Source organism: Lithobates pipiens, unplaced genomic scaffold (assembly GCF_037356315.1).
Source record: "Lithobates pipiens isolate NorthernLeopardFrog02 unplaced genomic scaffold, aLitPip1_a1.2 Scaffold_16, whole genome shotgun sequence".
NCBI lineage: Eukaryota > Metazoa > Chordata > Amphibia > Anura > Ranidae > Lithobates > Lithobates pipiens.
In genome coordinates, this window is record NW_027507748.1 from 562,915,511 (window position 1) to 562,937,397 (window position 21,887).

A 21,887-nucleotide genomic window follows, 5' to 3' on the forward strand; every position below is an offset into this window, starting at 1 on the left:
TTGTTTGACGAACAAGCCTACACACGGGCGGACTGTTCGCTCAAACAAGGTTTCAGCGGACAGTTTTTCGGAATTTCCGAAAAACCTTGTCCGACCAACTGTCCGCTGAAACTGTCCGCTGAAAGCCCACACACGAGCGGACTGTCCGCCCAAACACTGTTCAGCGGACAAAGTTGGGCGAACAGTCCGCCCGTGTGTACGCAGCCTTAGAGTTTCTGTGGAGTTCTAGCTGCACACAAACTGGCCCCAGCTAATCAGCCATTCTGTAGACAGCCATAGTACAAAGTGTTGCTGCGTCCAGAGGCACCGCTTAGCCTCCTCAGAACACAGCTATAACTATCTGCCTCGGTGTGCTCGTGTGAATGTAGAATGAGCAGTAGAAGATGATTGTAGACTGGAGGGGAGCCAGCAGCACTCCCATTAACCTCCTGCCAACCGCTTACCTTAAATATACTGCGAGTGGGTGGCAGGTGCAGGCCTGGCAACGGACATGTCTGTTGACAGCTTCAGCTTGCTTCCAGGTTGCATGCGTGTGCCCTCAGTTGACCTGTGCTATGATTGGACACAGCACCAGTTGGGCAGCAGATTTCAGCCAATGATTTTGGCTGAAACCTGCTGATTGGCTGTATCCAATCACACACAAAGTTCTGTTTTTTTTTTTTAAAGACAAACAGCACTCTATGTACATAGGAACAGCGATCTGGCTGTTTTTTCTCCCTGAAAAGCAGGGAGAAAAAACAGCCAGATTTGTAAGTAAATGCAGGACACATTACACTTGTTAGGCACACAATTAACGCCTTGATCGCCCCTGGATGTTAACCCCTTCCCAGCCAGTGTCATTAGTACAGTATTATCACTAATCACTGCATTAGTGTCACTAGTGACGTCAGTGTCAGTTAGTGATCCTCTCAGCCAGTGTCTGTTAGCACCAGATTGCCTACCACCCTATCATGGTCCCACTATAAGAAGCTGATAACCACCATTACAGTATAGTGTCTATAGCCGCATAAATTGCAGTATATATACCATTGTTTGTATAAGCCTATAACTTTCATACAAACCAATTAACATACACTCATTGGGATTTTTTTTTACCAAAGACATGTAGCAGAATACATTTTGATTTAAATTTATGAAAAAAAAATATTTTTATTGGATATATTTTAGAACAGTAGAAAATATAGTCCTCCCCCCAAGAATTTTAGGTCTTTTTTTCATTTATATCACAAAAAAATAAAAAATAAACCACCAAAAGAAATCTCTATTTGTGATAATGTTAAAAATTCAATTAGGGTACAGTGTTGACTGACCTCGCAATTGCCAGTTAAAGCAGCACAGTGCTGAATAGCAAAAAATGCTCTGGTCATGAAGGAGGTAAAATCTTCTGGTGATCGAGTGGTCGTCTATGAGCACCTGAGTCAGTTAGAACAAAGCCTTCCAGCAGCGCACTGTCACCGCTGAAGGCGCTTCCATCTTTACCCAGTCTTCCTCCTGGGTTTGGGTCCTTTGGATATCTGATTGGCCGCACCTGGATGATGTCACATGCACGCAGGAGTCACGAACCACAACACAGATCTCTGAAGGGAAAGCACTGCGCCCAGAGCCCACCCAGTTGTGTGACAATAGCAAATTAATATTCACTATTATCTTCTTGATTCTCCTCCCGGCCAGTCAGGAAGCGGGTCCTAAGACCAGTCACCCGATACGCAAGGGAAGCCACCGCTCGATGCCCGGAGGAAGCGCTGCCTACTACCGATGGGGTAAGTGCAGTGCTGGTGACCAACCGGGGGGGTGTGGTCGCTGCATTGTTTGCCACCCCCCCAAAAGAAATATGCCACCAGCCGCCACTGGTAGGGGAAGAGAAGAGGCATTGTATGGAAGGTGGAGTGATTGGTGCATTGATGGAGGAGGATGGGGGGGTTGAGGCATTGTATGGAAGTTGGTGTATCTGTGAAGTGGTTAGTGTGGGATTGGTGCAGTGATGGAGGAGGGTGGGGGGGGGGGGGGCAGAGGCATTGTATGGAAGGTGCTGTGCAGGGCCGACCTGGAAATAAAAACCAGCCCTGGAAATAATTTCATACCAGGCCCATAGCATTATTATACCAGCCCAACAGCATAACGTCGCAGAGGTTGTGTGGACATGGTACAAATAGGGTTGCCACATCATCCCTTTAATCCAGGACACATTAAGTTAAGGATTCCGTGGCTGATTAAGGTGGTAATTAAACTCACTTGGTGCCTTATCTGTGCACTAACACCCGAAGGAGCTACTGGTTTGATTGGGCTTACCGTTACTTTCTTCTCCTCGATTTGTGTCTAGGGGTTTCCCGTGGTAGATGGCCCAGTAACTTTAGAGACTGACGACAGATCCGCATAAAGGTATTTTTATTTCCAAAAATGTAGACAACGAACAGTCTCTTAAAATAGGATCAGAGGGTTAGGAAGGAAGTTGAGGTACCCTAATGCCGCGTACACACGACCGGACATTTTGACAGCAAAGGTCCAACAGAACGAGTCCGTCGGACAATTCGATCTTGTGTAGGCTCCATCGGACCTTTGCTTGCCAAAAATCCGGCGGACTTTAGAAATAGAACACGTTTTAAATTTTTCCACCGGAACTCCGCAAGACCGAGAAATCCATTCGTGTGTATGCTAGTCCGACGGACAAAAACCGACACTAGGGCAGCTATTGGCTACTGGCTATGAACTTCCTTATTCTAGTCCAGTCGTACGTCATCGCGTTCGAATCCGTCGGACTTTGGTGTGATTGTGTGTGGCAAAGTCTGTTCGTTCGGAAAGTCCGTCGGAACTCCGCCGAAAGTCCGTTGGAAAGACCGTCGGACTTAGTCCCTCGAAAAGTCCGGTCGTGTGTACGCAGCATTAGTGTCAAAGTCAGTGATGAAGGACTTTCTTACTTTGACCAAATCCAGAGAATAACCATTCACAACTGGATGTTCACTCAGGTTGGATAGTCCCTCTCTCACAAGGCCTAGCAGCTAACAAGGTGCTTTACTCAGGAACAAGTCTCTGCCGCAGACGTTGTTGTAGAACATACAGGAATACGTCTTTGGCACAGACGGTGTTGTAGAACATTCAGAAAACTTGCCTTGGGCTAGCCAGCCCCGAGACAACAAGTCGGGTGGATCCGCACCCCAGGCCATAGCCTTCCTGGGGGCTGGTCAGGAGGACCAGGACCATAGAGTCAGAATGTACTTCTGGATCGGAACCCCGAACCATGTGACATCCGCATGTTAAGTACCCTCTCCCAGAAAGAACAGCAAGAGTGACACTCCCACTGGGTGGGCTCCGAGAGAGAGTAAACTTAAAGCGCCCAACCAGACTGTAGTTCTTTGCCCACCAGAAGAGACAGTGCCCCTTGTGGCCAGGCTGAACATCCTACAGTCCAGTCAGACTGATGCTGAGGTCCAAATTTAGAACAATTGTACCCAAACCAAACTACAGTTCAGGTGTAACCTTATCTTTCAAAAACATAGCGCGTGCTCTTCTGGAGCCGGCACTACATCTGCATTAAATCAGCCTCAAGGGCTGTGGGGACATGATACAGGAGGTGGTCATAGGCTATGCGGACATGGTACAGGAGGTGGTCATAGGCTGTGCAGACATAGTACATGAGGTGGTCATAGGCTGTGCGGACATGGTACAGGAGGTGGTCATAGGTTGTGCGGACATGGTACATGAGGTGGTCATAGGCTTTGCGGACATGGTACAGGAGGTGGTCATAGGCTGTGCGGACATAGTACAGAAGGTGGTCATAGGCTGTGTGGACATGGTACATGAGCTGGTCATAAACTGTGCGGACATGGTACAGGAGGTGGTCATAGGCTGTGCGGACATGGTACAGAAGGTGGTCATAGGCTGTGCGGACATGGTACAGGAGGTGGTCATAGGTTGTGTGGACATGGTACATGAGGTGGTCATAGGCTTTGCGGACATGGTACAGGAGGTGGTCATAGGTTGTGCAGACATGGTACATAAGGTGGTCATAGGCTTTGCGGACATGGTACATGAGCTGGTCATAGACTGTGCGGACATGGTACAGGAGGTGGTCATAGGCTGTGCGGACATGGTACAGAAGGTGGTCAAAGGCTGTTTCGGACAAGGTACATGAGGTGGTCATAGGCTGTGCGGACATGGTACAGGAGGTGGTCATAGGCTGTGCGGAAACGGTACAGGAGGTGGTCATAGGCTGTGCGGACGTGGTACAGGAGGTGGTCATAGGCTGTGCGGACATGGTACATGAGGTGGCCAAAGTCTGTGCGGACATGGTACAGGAGGTGGTCATAGGCTGTGCGGACATGGTACATGAGGTGGTCAAATGCTGTGCGGACATGGTACATGAGGTGGTCATAGGCTGTGCAGACATGACATGGTACAGGAGGTGGTCATAGGCTGTGCGGACATGGTACAGGAGGTGGTCATAGGCTGTGCGGACATGGTACATGAGGTGGTCATAGGCTGTGCGGACATGGTACATGAGGTGGTCAAAGGCTGTGCGGACATGGTACATGAGGTGGTCATAGGCTGTGCGGACATGGTAAAGGACATGATAGAGGCTATGTGGATATGGTATAGGAGAGTAACAGGAGGTGGTCAGAGGCTGTGGAGTGGTCCGGTCTTACCAGGCTTTGATGGGGAGAGGTGCGTGCCACCGCCAAGACCGAGTGCCAATATGTCACTGCGCATGCGCCCACCTGCCCGAATATGGCAGAGCATGTAGTGGCTTTCCAGAGCCTGGCTAGCTTCCGAATGGCGCATGCACAGTTGACATGTTGGACCGCAGCCATAATTTTTTACAGGCAACCCTAAAATAGGCTGAAATTTACAGGCTGCCCGTAAATGAATGGGCGATTGGCAGCACTGGGCCAACGACCGGGCGGTCACAGCCAAAGCTCAAAGCAGCCCCAGGGCAGGTATTGGTGCAGTGATAGAGGAGGATAGAGGGGGAGGCATTGTATAGAAGGTGATGGGTATGGAGTGATCTGTGTAGGATCGGTGCAGTGGGTAGTAATGGGGGGAAGACTCATTGTATGGAAGGCGTTGTGTTTGGAGTGATCTGTGTGGGATCGGTGCAGTGGGCAGTGATGTCAGGTAGTGATGGGGGGGGGGGGGACTCATTATATGGAAGGTGGTGTGTATGGAGTGAATGATGTGGGATCCGTGCAGTGAGTAGTGATGGGGGGGGGACTCACTGTATGTAAGGTGGTGTGTATGGAGTGATCAGTGTAAGATTGGTGCAGTGGGTAGTAATGGGGGGAAGACTTATTGTATGGAAGGTGATGAGTATAGATGGGGGGGGGGGGAGGGAACAAAAAAAAAAAAAAAAGGAATTCAAAGAAAGCCCTAATGCGTCTACGCGTTTCGTTGGAACACTTCTTCAGGACACCTTTGGTGTTCAGAAATTGCAAAGAAGAGAAGGATCTCACTATCTTGCAGGAGGATCACGTAAATACGTGTAAATCAATCAGTGATTGGACAAAACAAGTTTTCCAATAGAAAAAACATATGAGAAAGCTCAGGGGCATTGTTTTGTCCAATCACGGATTGATTAACACGTATTTACGTGATCCTCCTGCAAGATAGTGAGGTTCTTCTCTTCTTTGCAATTTCTGAACACCAAAGGTGTCCTGAAGAAGTGTACAATGAAACGCGTAGACGCATTAGGGGCTCACATCATGTATTGAATTATATCTCCATATGTGATTTTTATCATTATTTCTGTCATGTGTCTGGTCTTTATACTATATGTATTTTTCAATAAATGTTAAATATTTTTTGTACTCCCAAAGTTTGTTGTGCCTTTAAAGTCTGACCTTTTTTTGCTTTCCTTTTGTTCCCAATATTTGCAGATGAGGCAATGTGAGTGCTTTTTATTTTTTATTTGATGGGGGGAAGACCGATTGTATGGTAGGTGGTGTGTATGCAGTGATCAGTGCAGTTGGTAGTGATGGGGGTGGGGGGGACTCATTGTATGGAAGGTGATGTGTATGGGGTGATCGGTGTGGGATCGGTGCAGTGGGTAGTGATGGGGGGAAGACCGATTGTATGGAAGGTGGTGTGGATGGAGTGATCGGTGTGTGATCGGTGCAGTGGGTAGTGATGGGGGGAAGACCCATTGTATGGAAGGTGGTGTGTATGGAGTGATCGGTGCAGTTCAGTTGGTAGTGATGGGGGGAAGACCGATTGTATGGAAGGTGATGTGTATGGGGTGATCGGTGCAGTTGGTAGTGATGGGGGGAAGACTCATTGTATGGAAGAGCCGCACTGACTCCTCCTAGAGCTCAGCTCTCAGTGACAGCTCCGTACAGCCGCTCAGCTCCTCTCCTCTCCTCTTCTCTCCAGCATTAGGGCAGCAGCTGGCTCTTCTCTCCGCTCATAGTGTAGATCTGTCCGCTCCTCCCTCCTCCGCTCCTCTCCTCCAGGGGGGACACAGCGGGGGTGCACCATCCTCCTCACCGGCATGCTCTGGAGTGGGGGGCTCGGCATCGCCATGCCTGGGGAGCAATGAGAGGGGGCAAACCACGCCACGGCTGTGCTTGCCAAAACCTCTTCCGTAAAGTCTTGTCTCAGTGCAGCTGCTGCTACGCCCGGGTGAGAGGTGAGTGCGATCCCCGCTACACCCCTTCTCTGTCTGTCTGTGTCCCCAGTATACCCCGATCTCCCAGTATACCCCGATCTCCCAGTATACCCCGATCTCCCAGTATACCCCGATCTCCCAGTATACCCCCATCCCCCAGTATACCCGATCTCTGCTCTGACACTGCCCCCCCCATCTCTCAGTGTCCCCGATTCTCCGATCTTCTAGTGTCCCCCGACTTTCCCCAGCCAGCAGTCTCTGCTGTTTTCCTGATCATGTCTCTGACATTCCGATGTGATGTCTCTGCAGCACAGCCCAGCATGCAGTCACATCTACAGCATGGGATGGTTCCCACTTCTCTGTAGTGTTCGCTGTGATGGGTGTCCTGTATATACAATGTTCCTGTATAGTGATATTGCCGGGTGTCCTGTATATACAATGTTCCTGTATAGTGATATTGGTGGGGTGTCCTGTATATACAATGTTCCTGTATAGTGATATTGGTGGGGTGTCCTGTATATACAATGTTCCTGTATAGTGATATTGGCGGGGTGTCCTTTATATACAATGTTCCTGTATAGTGATATTGGCGGGGTGTCCTGTATATACAATGTTCCTGTATAGTGATATTGGCGGGGTGTCCTTTATATACAATGTTCCTGTATAGTGATATTGCCGGGTGTCCTGTATATACAATGTTCCTGTATAGTGATATTGGTGGGGTGTCCTGTATATACAATGTTCCTGTATAGTGATATTGCCGGGTGTCCTGTATATACAATGTTCCTGTATAGTGATATTGGTGGGGTGTCCTGTATATACAATGTTCCTGTATAGTGATATTGGCGGGGTGTCCTTTATATACAATGTTCCTGTATAGTGATATTGGTGGGGTGTCCTGTATATACAATGTTCCTGTATAGTGTTATTGGCGGGGTGTCCTTTATATACAATGTTCCTGTATAGTGATATTGGTGGGGTGTCCTGTATATACAATGTTCCTGTATAGTGATATTAGCGGGGTGTCCTGTATATACAATGTTCCTGTATAGTGATAATGCCGGGTGTCCTGTATATACAATGTCCCTGTATAGTGATAATGCTGGGTGTCCTGTATATACAATGTTCCTGTATAGTAATAATGCCGGGTGTCTTGTATATACAATGTTCCTGTATAGTGATATTGGCAGGTTGTCCTGTATATACAATGTTCCTGTATAGTGATTATGCCGGGTGTCCTGTATATACAATGTTCCTGTATAGTGATAATGCCGGGTGTCCTGTATATACAATGTTGCTGTATAGTGATATTGGCGGGGTGTCCTGTATATACAATGTTCCTGTATAGTGATAATGCCGGGTGTCCTGTATATACAATGTTCCTGTATAGTGATAATGCCGGGTGTCCTGTATATACAATGTTCCTGCATAGTGATATTGGCGGGGTGTCTTGTATATACAATGTTCCTGTATAGTGATAATGCCGGGTGTCCTGTATATACAATGTTCCTGTATAGTGATAATGCCGGGTGTCCTGTATATACAATGTTCCTGTATAGTGATAATGTCGGGTGTCCTGTATATACAATGTTCCTGTATAGTGATAATGCCGGGTGTCCTGTATATACAATGTTCCTGTATAGTGATATTGCCGGGTGTCCTGTATATACAATGTTCCTGTATAGTGATATTGCCGGGTGTCCTGTATATACAATGTTCCTGCATAGTGATATTGGCGGGGTGTCTTGTATATACAATGTTCCTGTATAGTGATAATGCCGGGTGTCTTGTATATACAATGTTCCTGTATAGTGATAATGCCGGGTGTCCTGTATATACAATGTTGCTGTATAGTGATATTTCCTGGTGTCCTGTATATACAATGTTGCTGTATGGTGATATTGCTGGGTGTCCTGTATATACAAAGTTCCTGTATAGTGATAATGCTGGATGTCCTGTATATAAAAGGTCCGTGTATAGTGATATTGCCGGGTGTCCTGTATATACAATGTTCCTGCATAGTGATATTGGCGGGGTGTCTTGTATATACAATGTCCCTGTATAGTGATAATGCCGGGTGTCCTGTATATACAATGTTCCTGTATAGTGATAATGCCGGGTGTCCTGTATATACAATGTTCCTGTATAGTGATATTGGTGGGATGTCCTGTATATACAATGTTCCTGTATAGTGATATTGCCGGGTGTCCTGTATATACAATGTTCCTGTATAGTGATCATGCCGGGTGTCCTGTATATACAATGTTGCTGTATAGTGATAATTCCGGGTGTCCTGTATATACAATGTCCCTGTATAGTGATAATGCTGGGTGTCCTGTATATACAATGTCCCTGTATAGTGATAATGCTGGGTGTCCTGTATATACAATGTCCCTGTATAGTGATAATGCTGGGTGTCTTGTATATACAATGTTCCTGTATAGTGATAATGCTGGGTGTCCTGTATATACAATGTCCCTGTATAGTGATAATGCTGGGTGTCCTGTATATACAATGTCCCTGTATAGTGATAATGCTGGGTGTCTTGTATATACAATGTTCCTGTATAGTGATAATGCTGGGTGTCCTGTATATACAATGTCCCTGTATAGTGATAATGCTGGGTGTCCTGTATATACAATGTCCCTGTATAGTGATAATGCGGGGTGTCCTGTATATACAATGTCCCTGTATAGTGATATTGCCGGGTGTCCTGTATATACAATGTCCCTGTATAGTGATAATGCTGGGTGTCCTGTATATACAATGTCCCTGTATAGTGATAATGCTGGGTGTCCTGTATATACAATGTCCCTGTATAGTGATAATGCTGGGTGTCCTGTATATACAATGTCCCTGTATAGTGATAATGCTGGGTGTCCTGTATATACAATGTCCCTGTATAGTGATAATGCTGGGTGTCCTGTATATACAATGTCCCTGTATAGTGATAATGCTGGGTGTCCTGTATATACAATGTCCCTGTATAGTGATAATGTCGGGTGTCCTGTATATACAATGTCCCTGTATAGTGATAATGTCGGGTGTCCTGTATATACAATGTCCCTGTATAGTGATAATGTCGGGTGTCCTGTATATACAATGTCCCTGTATAGTGATAATGCCGGGTGTCCTGTATATACAATGTTGCTGTATAGTGATAATGTCGGGTGTCCTGTATATACAATGTCCCTGTATAGTGATAATGTCGGGTGTCCTGTATATACAATGTCCCTGTATAGTGATAATGCCGGGTGTCCTGTATATACAATGTTGCTGTATAGTGATAATGTCGGGTGTCCTGTATATACAATGTCCCTGTATAGTGATAATGCTGGGTGTCCTGTATATACAATGTTGCTGTATAGTGATAATGTCGGGTGTCCTGTATATACAATGTCCCTGTATAGTGATAATGTCGGGTGTCCTGTATATACAATGTCCCTGTATAGTGATAATGCTGGGTGTCCTGTATATACAATGTCCCTGTATAGTGATAATGCTGGGTGTCCTGTATATACAATGTTCCTGTATAGTGATAATGCCGGGTGTCCTGTATATACAATGTTCCTGTATAGTTATAGTGAAGTTGCTGGGATGTGTACAGCTTCCCACGGTACTCAGTGTTCTGAAGTGTGCACAGGCTGTGTGATGCCCCCTCCCATAGTCCATCAGCACCCCTGATCATTAGTAACCATCAATGATGGAACCCTCATCACCAAGATGATGAGCCAACCCCTTCTACAAATGTCACATTTTTCTCTCTCATATGGGAAGGAGGTTGTCGGGAAGCAGTGATTCCCCTTGAAAGGAATTTGCGTTGTCTAAATCCATCACTGAATATTGTTACATGTGTCAGATGGGCCTGTACTGGGAAGGAGACCGTGGGGACCAGTCAGGGAGTAGGATGGGGTGATGGGTCTGTCCAGGCTGAGCATATATAAGACTAACTCTTAGGCTAGCCATACATTGTACAATGTTCTTGTTCAATCCCCCTTTAGATTTATCTTCGACTATGTTATGCAAGGGTCTGCTTGATTGCATACACATTTGAAAGTGTTTAGGTTTGACCTCATATTTTATGGTTTTGCTACAGGAAAATTGTATAATGTACACTTAGTCTGAATTATTTTGTCCATCATCAAGTCGTAGTCTAAAATATCATCAAGTTGTAGTGTAAGATCTTGTTTGGCATCAAATTGTAGGTTAAAGGAGCTGGATATCAGCTTGGTTGAAGGACATCATCCAACATTATTATGGTGGTGTGACTGCGAAGAACATGAATGTTGAGCTTTCAGTTTCTACAGACCCGAAGATTTTCTACAATTACCTGGGATTGTGATTGAGGTAAATTTAGAATTGAACTTCACACCATAACATTTGAGTCCAGAAGATAGGTTTATTCCAGATATTTGGTATATGAGAGCCAATGCGTTTCTGGGGCTCTACTTAATTCCCTTCATCGGGGCTTGGAAATGGGGTATGTGGACTCAACACCATGGACCGATTGCTCACCGTAGCTGTGCCAGGCCACTCACATTTTTAAAATTTGCAATATTCTTTGAGTCGACATGCCCTATTTCCATCTTTGTTTCTTCAAGTCCAGGTGAAGGGGGAAGAAGTATGCAATGATGTATAGAATTTTGTTTGGAATAAACCTATCCCTCGGACTCAAATATGGTGGCATGATAGTTTAATTCTAGATTTACCTACTATGTCAGGATTGTTTGAGGACTGGTTTAGAAAGGTTCTGTTATCTCATGGTCTTTTCTTGTAAATTGGGATTCCTTTTTAAAGTAATGTTTATGCATGGTAAAGCTACATTAGCTACACTATTTAAAGAGACCCTACCCCAACCTAAAAACATTGCAGAACAATCAATACCTGCAGCATCCTCCCCTTTTCTAAATGATTTTTCATTGACTTGCAGTGTGCCTCTGAATTTGCAAATGTAACTACTTCAGAAGGGTCCCTTTCCTAGCACAATCCCCTCCCTTCTTGTAAGTCAGTGGTCATCAACCCTGTCCTCAGGGGTCCACTAACAGGCCAGGTTTGCAAGATAACTGAAATACATCACAGATGATATAATTTGCTGCTCAGTGATTGCAGTATTCTAGTCTGCATCTCCCCAAGGTAATACATAAAACCTGGCCTGTTAGTGGGCCCTGAGGACAGGGTTGATGACCTCTGCCGTAAGTCATAACCGTCTCCTCTTCTAAGAGCCACTAATTACCGTCTGTGCTGGTCAAGCTCCTTCACCCCCCCTAGCTTCCTACAAAATCTTTTATATAGTCTTTGGTAAGCCCCGCTTCACATCCCTGCATGACTTCATCGCGGCCTGCATACGACTTCTATAACAGAAATGCAAGTCATGCTGAAGTCACACCAAAAGTAGTGCAGGAAACTTTTTTCTTTACTTGAGTCGCAGCGATTAGAATAGATCCATTGCCGTTCATGGGGTGCGACTTGTCATGCGACTTTGCACTCAAGTCGTGCCAGTGTGAACCAGGGATAAAGGAGTGAAGGGGAATGCTATAGACCAGGGGTCTCAAACTGGTGGCCCTTCAGCTGTTGCAAAACTACAAGTCCCATGTGGCATTGCAAGTCTGACCATTACAAGCATGACTCCCATGGGCAGAGGCATGATGGGACTTGTAGTTTTGCAACAGCTGGAGGGCTGCCAGTTTGAGACCTCTGCTATAGACAATCACTGGAGCAACACTTTTGAGCCTGCTGGGGCTACTGACATCACATCCAAGATGGTGGCACCCAGTAGCAGTTTAGGGGCTTTTGGTGTTTTTTACAGGTAAATAACATGCATAAAATACACATATAATCTTATGGGATGGTAGTTGTTGAAATGAATGGTATGGAGACAGGGTCTCTTATCCAAAATCTTGTCCCCCATGGCTGTGTTTCCTGGCATGTCAGGGTTGCCTGAGATCCGGTTTGGAAATACTTTGTATTACCTCTTGATCTTTTCTTGTGGATTGGTACTTTTTTTTTAAGTGATGTGTATCTGTGGTAAAACTACATGGGTCATGTCACAATAATGTCTCTGGCAATCAAAGTTGTCAAGCTGAGCCAAAAAATTAGTGGATAAAGGAACCCTATGATATTACATACATGTGACATGGATATATGGAGAACACCCCATAGATTATATTATACTGGTCGTAGACAGGTCGAATCAACTGGCTGGTTCAGCAGGGACCAGCAGAGATTCAAACCATGTAAAGCTACACAACTTTATACCCATTGGAGCCCTTAAATGCGTAGATAATCGTGTTTAAAAGGGGAACTTAGACTTTAAAAAAAAGGTTCATTCGGAAAGCAGTGATATTGTAAAATTTGGAAAATAATGTGAATATGTGCACATAAACCTATTTATGTATAAGACGCAGATGCCTTCTATCTTGTGCACAGCCTTTTTAATCTGATAGTGTGTAATACATTTCCATAATCTGTATACTGTGCATCAAACAGCTGTTTGTCTCTCATCTAAAATATCTTTGGTGGTTTCATTGAATTTGGCCAAGTTGTTTTCAGGATAGATGCAGAATGTTCTGAAAGTCAGGGTTCTATTTATAAGACATTGGTGAAGTCGGGTGCTTTACTTTTACCTGACCACTAAAATGTAATTTAGCGATGGCCACGGTTTTGGTATTAATTATCAAACATCCAAAGGGCCATACATAGATGGAATTTCTGCTGATTCCTGATGAATCGTTTATAACGTGTTATGGGCGGCCCTGTGGGCATCACCGGGCTTAAAGTCTATAGGCTTTTCTAGAAGGAGCTGGTTAGAAAGTTCTCAGCCAAAAAGCACCTGCATCCAGCCAGATGCTGGCACTCTTTGTGCATTCTGACAGCCACAGGTACCATCTGTTAGATTGCAATTGGTGGTACTGTAGATTTATCCATCTGCACTGTTTAGCATCGTAAGGGGGTTTAAAGTGGAGCTTCCCCCAAAAGGAGAAGCTCCACTTGTTCGCACCCTCCACTGTCACATTTGGCACTTTTTGGGGGGGAGCAGGTACCTGGTTTTGACAGGTACCCGCTCCCACTTCTGGGTAAGATCAACGATCTACAACATTTCTGGCCCCTTCTATTTCCCCCTGCTGCCTTCTGGGACACACACAGGTCCCAGAAGATGGTGGGACCGCTCAGAAAGCGCAGCACGACTCCCGTATGCTCGGCAGGAAACCGACTGTGAAGCCTGAAGGCTTCATTGGTGGTTTCCCTTATTTACAAGGCCAGCGCCTGCACCCGAAGCTGACTGATAAATCGGCTCAGGGTGCTGACATCGCAGAATCCCTGGACAGGTACTGTAAGTGTCCTTGTATTAAGTCAGTAGCTACAGTATTTGTAGCTGCTGACTTTTAATTTGTTTTTTTTATGAACTGGAGCTCCTCTTTGCCCTTGTACACATGGTCGGACATTCCGACAACCAAATCAAGAAGATTTTGTCCGAAACTGTTGCATACACACAGTCGGACAAAGTTGTCAGAAAATCCGATCATACTTAACGTGATGACGTTATTTCGTTAGGACGGGACTACGTTCAGGCTAGTAGCCAATAGCTTTGGTCTAGGAATTTGATCTGAGCATGCGTGGCACTTTGTCCGATCGGAAATCTCTACACATGATCGGACAAAATCCGATTGGATCATGTTGTCGGAAAATTTTATAGCCCAGCTGGAAAACTTGGTCCGTCGGATACTCCGACGGAAACAGTCCGATGGAGCCCACACACTGTCGGATTATCCGACAACACGGTCCTATCGGACATTGTGGATCGGAATGTCCGACCGTGTGTACAAGGGCTTTAAGTGATTGATCTCATTCAGTCCACAGGCTAAACAGGAGAAATCCTAACATATGTGACCAGCTTAATTCTAATGCTCTGTACACACGATCAGAAATTCTGCCAGCAAAAGTTGGATGTGAGATTTTTGTCAGAAAAATTTCCGACCCTGTGTATGCTCCATCAGACTTTTGCTGGCAGAATTCCAGCCAGCAAAAGATTGAGCGCAAGATCTCTATTTTTCGGTTGGAAAAAGTTCCTATCCGAAAATGCGTTTGTATGCATTTCGGATGCGCAAAAACTCACGCCTGCTCGGAAACAATTCAACGCATGCTCGGAAGCAATGAACTTCATTTTTTTGGCTCGTGTTGTATGTCACCACGTTCTTGATGGTCGAAATATAAAAATCAGCCTTTTCACTTTGATGCTGTTGGTAGCTTTTTTACATTGGGATGTACTCATAAACAATCAACTAGAACCCTTGCACCTAATTTACACTTCTGCTCAGTGGGCGGTAAAAATAGGTAGTGGTTTTATTGCCTCACCCCCACCTAGACTGTCCCTTAAGCTGCAAAGGCAGCCAGATAGGGCTGTACACATGCTATGATACGTTGCTTTGTATTCAATTCGGCAGGCAGGACCACCAAATGCTAGGCTCACATTTGCAGCACAGTATTCCTATTCAAAAACCTGGCTTGGCTGTAAAAAAAAGAAAAGCAGCATCTGCAAAAGTGTGACTCTTGCCTAAAATCTCAAAAATTTCGAAAGCTCATTTTAAAACAACCTGACAAGTTTATAAACATTGGAAGAGTTATTTTAATGGTTTGTGATAAACAAATAAGGCATTGGAGAAAAGCTGTCAGATAACGACTATAAACGACCCTGTTTAACATAAAGGAGAGGTCAGGGGCAGCTGAAAAAAAATGCCCAACTGCTCCTAAACGTCCGTTTACCAGCAGCAGTGTACATGAAGACTTATTAGGAGCAGTTGGACATTTTTTTTCAGCTGCCCCTGAACTCTCCTCTATGCTATCTTATGGGTAAATGTACACAGGGTCGTTTATAGTCGTTTCTAGGCAGTTGAGTTTAGATGCCAAAGCCAAAAAAATCGGTTTAGGACGGATGTTCAGAGGCATTTGAAACGACAAATGCCTGTAACAGCATGTAAACGTGTTTAAACATGGTAACTTGTGTTTAGCTACTTTACGTTTACAGGCGTTTTTCATTTTTGACAATTTGGATTTTTTAACCTCTTCAATACAGGGCATTTTCACCCCCTTCCTGCCCAGGCCAATTTTCAGCTTTCAGCGCTGTAAGATTTTGAATGACAATTGCGCGGTCATGCAACAAACTGTACACAAATGAAATTATGATAATTTTTTTCTCCACACAAATAGAGCTTTCTTTTGGTGGTATTTGATCACCTCTGTGGTTTTTATTTTTTGTTCTATAAACAAAAAAAGAGCACAATTTTGAAAAAAACACAATCTTTTTTACTTTTTGCTATAATAAATATCCCAATTTGAAAAAAAACAAAAACAAATGTCTTCCTCAATTTAGGCCGATATGTATTCTTTTACATATTTTTGGTAAAAAAAAACCGCATTAAGCATATATTAATTTGTTTGCACAAAAGTCTACAAAATAGGGGATAGATTTATGGCATGACATTTGTTTATGCAAAGAGTCAATATTTGCAATGTTGACCCTTCTTTTTCAAGACCCCTGCAATTCCCCCTGGCATGCTGTCAATCAACTTCTGGGCTACACCCTGACTAATGGCTGCCCATTCTTACATAATAATGCTTGGAGTTTGTCAGAATTTGTGGGGTTTTTTTTTGTTCACCTGCCTGTCGGGGATTGACCACAAGTTTTCAATGAGATTAAGGTCTGGGGAGTTTCCTGGCCATGGACCCAAAATGTCAATGTTTTGTTCCCCAAGCCACTGGTTATCAGTTTTGCCTTATGGCAAGGATCTCCATCATGCTGGAAAAGGCATTGTTCATCATCAAACTGTTCTTGGATGGTTGGGAGAAGTTGCTCTCAGAGGATGTTTTTGTACCATTCTTTATTCATGGCTGTGTTCTTAGGCAAAGGTGTGAGTGAGCCCAGTCCCCTTGGCTGGGAAACAACCTCACAGTAGACATGTGCGATTAGTTTCGTACGAATCCGAAATACAAATTTTTATGCATACTAATTCCGTAGGAAATATGAATTTTCATTTACGAATTTCAGATCCAAATTCATAACAAAAAATCGTAATTGTTACGAAAAGTTAATGAACCTAAAAGTTAAAACCCCAGGAAGTCAACACAGGGATGGTGGGAACCCTATGGGAATTTCTATGCTTATGAATTTCATACGAAATATGAACAAATTTTGGATCCAAATTAACAGAAACATGACAGGTGTTTTGTTCGTCAATCAGAGGAAGTCAGCACAGCACAGGGATGGTGGGAACCCCTCATAATGATGGACACAGCAGGTGTACACTGAGACCCGTGAACTCAGAACAGGGATGGTGGGAACCCCTCATAATGGACACAGCAGGTGTACACTCAGACCCGGGAACTCAGCACAGGGATGGTGGGAACCCCTCATAATGGACACAGCAGGTAGTACACTCAGACCCGGGAACTCAGCACAGGGATGGTGGGAACCCCTCATAATGGACACAGCAGGTGTACAGACCTGGGAACTCAGCACAGGGTGGGGACCTTTCATAATGATAAATTAATCATAACGAACATTCGTAATTGTTACGAAAAGTTAACAAACCTAAAAGTTAAAAACCCAGGAAGTCAGCACAGCACAGGGATGGTGGGAACCCCTCATAATGGACACAGCAGGTGTACACTCAGACCCGGGAACTCAGCACAGAGATGGTGGGAACCCCTCATAATGGACACAGCAGGTGTACAGACCTGGGAACTCAGCACAGGGTGGGGACCCCTCATAATGATAAATTAATCATAACGAACATTCGTAATTGTTACGAAAAGTTAACAAACCTAAAAGTTAAAAACCCAGGAAGTCAGCACAGCACAGGGATGGTGGGAACCCCTCATAATGATAAATTCATCATAACGAACTTTCGTTATTTTAACAAAAAGTTTACTAATCTAACGAAAATTCGTATTTCGTACGAATCCGAATTGAATTTCGTACACGAATTACGTTTTTTTTTTCCCGTACGGAACGAAACGAAACAAATTTTTTGATGGCGCCCATATCTACCTCACAGAGGAATGGTCTCAGGATGCTTTACTATTGGCATGACACAGGATTGATGGTAGCGCTCACCTTTTCTTCTCCAGGCAAAGGTTTTTTTCTGGATGCCCCAAACAATTGGAAAGGGGACTCATCAGAGAAAATGACTTTACCCCAGTCCTCAGCAGTCCAATCCCTGTTATTACATTTTGGTTTGGTGTTTTCATTTTGTGCCACTCAACCTAATCAATAGTGCAGGGTCAGTGGCTCACAGGTTCGGTGTTAGGCTCCTGCAGACACTGCCTACAGCTTTCTGTCTGTACCATTATACAGGTAGTTACTGAGCTGCAGGAAGTGTCAATGGATTACCAGGGTGCTGGTCAGCGTGCTCATAGTACATTAAGAACTACAAGTTCATGGACTGCGGTAGCAGATGGAACTTGTAGTTTATTCATTCACAGATTGGTGTGAATGAATGATGCAGCTATGTGGGTGGAACCCATAACAGTTCAATGTAACAGGGAAGGGGGCTTTGGTGGTGAGGGGGCTGGTATTATCAACATGTTACATGTTAGTAAATATAAGCCTATCCTTGAAAGCTGAAGTTTTGCTCCTATAGCTGAAATCACATCACTTACCTGTAATGAAGGATGATCCACATCTGTCAGGCAGCTGGTTCTCAGTACCAAATTGGAAATTCACAGTGAAAAGGTTGTCCTATAGCCACCTACATCCTGAATATAGGAGTAGGGGACATCACAGCAATGTGACTGGAAACTCAATGAAGAGGGAGGAAGGGCAAATTCTTTTTAAGCACATAAAAATAGATCAGGTGACCTTATAGCTGCACTTGTCACTTTTTACAGTTTGCAGAAAGGCCACAGATTAACTAAAAACAAGTGCAGCAATGAACTTTGATTGCCGTGAAGTATGCCATAAGTCATTTGTAGAGGACTAGTCATGAGGTATGGAATTATGATATTTTTAGTTGGTTTATTTTCAGCTAAAGAGAAATGGAGAAAAAAAATGGAAAATGGGCGGTGAGAAGCAGAGTTTGTTAATTCCTTTATTTTATTTTCCATATAAGAAAAAAGTTTGGTTACTTTGGACAGCTGGTATATTTTCCATTTCCTTTAAGCCTGGTACACATGATGAGATTATCGGATGAATAACTGTCCATTCTTTTTTGCATGCTAGCCTCCATATCGAAAATGAAAAGATTACTAAAGTTACAAAATTTCTCGTAGGGCAGAATAAAAATTTGGAAATAATGTAATGTGTTATATTGCATTTGTATTGTATTTTGGAATGAAAACAGCACTGATTAAATGAAAATCGTACGATCTGGTATCATACGAGAGAAATCTTTGTGTCCCTTAGGAAAAATGTGGACGAAAGCTGGGTACTAATGTTCAGATTATCGTACGATTGCTATGAAAGCAATATTTTTGTATGATTTTCTGAACGTGTATACAGGACTCTTGATTTTTTTTAAAATTAGCTCCCTTAGGCCTGATTCACACCTATGCATTTTTAGTGCTTTTTGCATTTTTCAGATTTACACTACAGTCCATTTAACATGGTTTCCTATGGAACACGTTCTGTAGTGAAAATCTGTAAAATGCAAAAAGCACAAAAAATGCATAGGTGTGAATCAGGCCTTAAAGCGGGAGTAAACCCGCTGAAATTTTAAATTTTTTTAGACCTGTAAGGGAAAAGGCATAATGAGCTAGTATGCACCGCATACTAGCTCATCGCTCATCGCTTTCGACTGGGGCAATCACTGCGGTGGCCGCAACTACTACAGCGAATCTCTGCGTTCTCATCGGTCAAATTCGGCATACAGTGGTGTGAAAAAGTGTTTGCCCCCTTCCTCATTTCCTGTTCCTTTGCATGTTTGTCACACTTAAGTGTTTCGGAACATCAAACCAATTTAAACAATAGTCAAGGACAACACAAGTAAACACAAAATGCAATTTGTAAATGAAGGTGTTTATTATTAAAGGTGAAAAAAATCCAAACCATCATGGCCCTGTGTGAAAAAGTGATTGCCCCCCTTGTTAAAACATACTATAACTGTGGTTGTTCACACCTGAGTTCAATTTCTCTAGCCACACCCAGGCCTGATTATTGCCACACCTGTTCACAATCAAGGCATCACTTAAATAGGAGCTGCTTGACACAGTAAGGTCCACCAGAAGATCCTTAAAAGCTACACATCATGCCGAGACCCAAAGAAATTCAGGAACAATTGAGAAAGAAAGTAATTGAGATCTATCAGTCTGGAAAGGGTTATAAAGCCATTTCCAAAGCTTTGGGAATCCAGCGAACCACAGTGAGAGCCATTATCCACAAATGGCGAAGACATGGAACAGTGGTGAACCTTTCCAGGAGTGGCCGGCCGCCCAAAATTACCCCAAGAGCGCAGCGACGACTCATCCAAGAGGTCACAAAAGACCCCACAACAACGTCCAAGGAACTGCAGGCCTCACTTGCCTCAGTTAAGGTCAGCGTTCATGCCTCCACCATCAGGAAAAGACTGGGCAAAAATGGCCTGCATGGCAGAGTTCCAAGGAGAAAACCACTGCTGAGCAAAAAGAACATCAAAGCTCGTCTCAATTTCTCCACAACACATCTTGATGATCCCCAAGACTTTTGGGACAACATTCTGTGGACCGATGAGACAAAAGTGGAACTCTTTGGAAGGTGTGTGTCCAAGTATATCTGGCGTAGAAGGAACACTGCATTTCATAAAAAGAACATTATACCAACAGTAAAATATGGTGGTGGTAGTGTGATGGTCTGGGGCTGTTTTGCTGCTTCAGGACCTGGAAGACTTGCCGTGATAAAAGGAACTATGAATTCTGCTGTCTACCAAGAGATCCTGAAGGAGAATGTCCGACCATCTGTTCGTGTACTCAAGCTGAAACGAACTTGGGTTCTGCAGCAGGACAATGATCCTAAACACACCAGCAAGTCCACCACCGAATGGCTGAAGAAAAACAAAATGAAGACTTTGGAGGGGCCTAGCCAAAGTCCTGACCTGAATCCTATTGAGATGTTGTGGTATGACCTTAAAAAGGCCGTTCATGCTCGAAAACCCTCTAATGTAACTGAATTAGGACAATTCTGCAAAGATGAGTGGGCCAAAATTCCTCCAGGACGCTGTAAAAGCCTCATTGCACGTTATCGCAAACGCTTGGTTGCAGTTGTTGCTGCTAAGGGTGGCCCAACCAGTTATTAGGTTTAGGGGGCAATCACTTTTTCACACAGGGCCATGATGGTTTGGATTTTTTTTCACCTTTAATAATAAACACCTTCATTTACAAATTGCATTTTGTGTTTACTTGTGTTGTCCTTGACTATTGTTTAAATTGGTTTGATGTTCCGAAACACTTAAGTGTGACAAACATGCAAAGGAACAGGAAATGAGGAAGGGGGCAAACACTTTTTCACACCACTGTATGTTTGCTTACATCAGTATGCATACTTACATTGATCCAAGCCAAAGTAATTATGCAATAAAATCCATATCTGGAGTTATGCTTTGAAATATTTTAAAATATGTCACAGAATTCACTTAACCTCCTGAACATTACAAGAGACTGATTTCAAAAAGAAACCAGCCCTGTAATGGTAGTAACTTCTTTGTAATCTGATAAATTAGAGAAGTTGGATGAGTTTGGAGGAGAAAGCTCCGAGTGGGCAACACAAAGTACAATGATTGGAGAGAATAGAAAGAAATCAGTGAATGAAAATGTATTTTCTCCCAAATCCATTCATGCAGGTACATCAACTCTGCTGAACCTAATGCAATGCATGAGCCAGGCTTGTCTGCATTCCTGAATTGTATAATTCCCTGCAGAGCAGACAGATGGAAACGGCACACTGAAAATTTTTTTATTTCTCCACAATATCCATGCAGATCTGCCTGACGGGCAGAGAATCAAGCAATTCTCTAATCCTCAAAATCATGATTTATAGATTATATGATTCTGAGAAGAAGTCTGCATGAATACGTTTAGGCAGATTCTGTAAAAATAATTGCAATGTACCTGATTTGCAAATCAGTTCAATAATCCTAATGACGACCAAAAAGAGTCCAAAGTAGATAGGGCAGTTGCATGGAGTCTGTAGAATGAAACATTCTGAATAATGTGACCCTCTTGCTATGCAGACATTTGATGTATAAAATGAGTAGGTCCATCACAGAGAAAACTATCTGCAGATAAAACAGTTAACATATTTTTTTCTATCACCTATGTACAGTGCCTT

General features: G+C 43.8%; 1 protein-coding gene across 2 annotated transcripts in view; it reads left to right on the forward strand.

Annotated features, from left to right (window-relative positions):
* The window catches only part of ARHGEF25 (Rho guanine nucleotide exchange factor 25), a 479,971-nt gene that overhangs the window by 184,577 nt on the left and 273,507 nt on the right, over positions 1-21,887 (forward strand). The window contains exon 1 of one of the 2 annotated variants that reach the window (XM_077483625.1): positions 6,318-6,616. The exons of the other annotated variant lie outside the window; for it this stretch is intronic. Within the exon in view, the coding sequence (XP_077339751.1) occupies positions 6,523-6,616 (94 nt within the window). The 5' untranslated portion in view covers positions 6,318-6,522. Of the gene's footprint in view, positions 1-6,317; positions 6,617-21,887 lie in introns of those variants that run through there. 2 annotated transcript variants of the gene reach the window in all.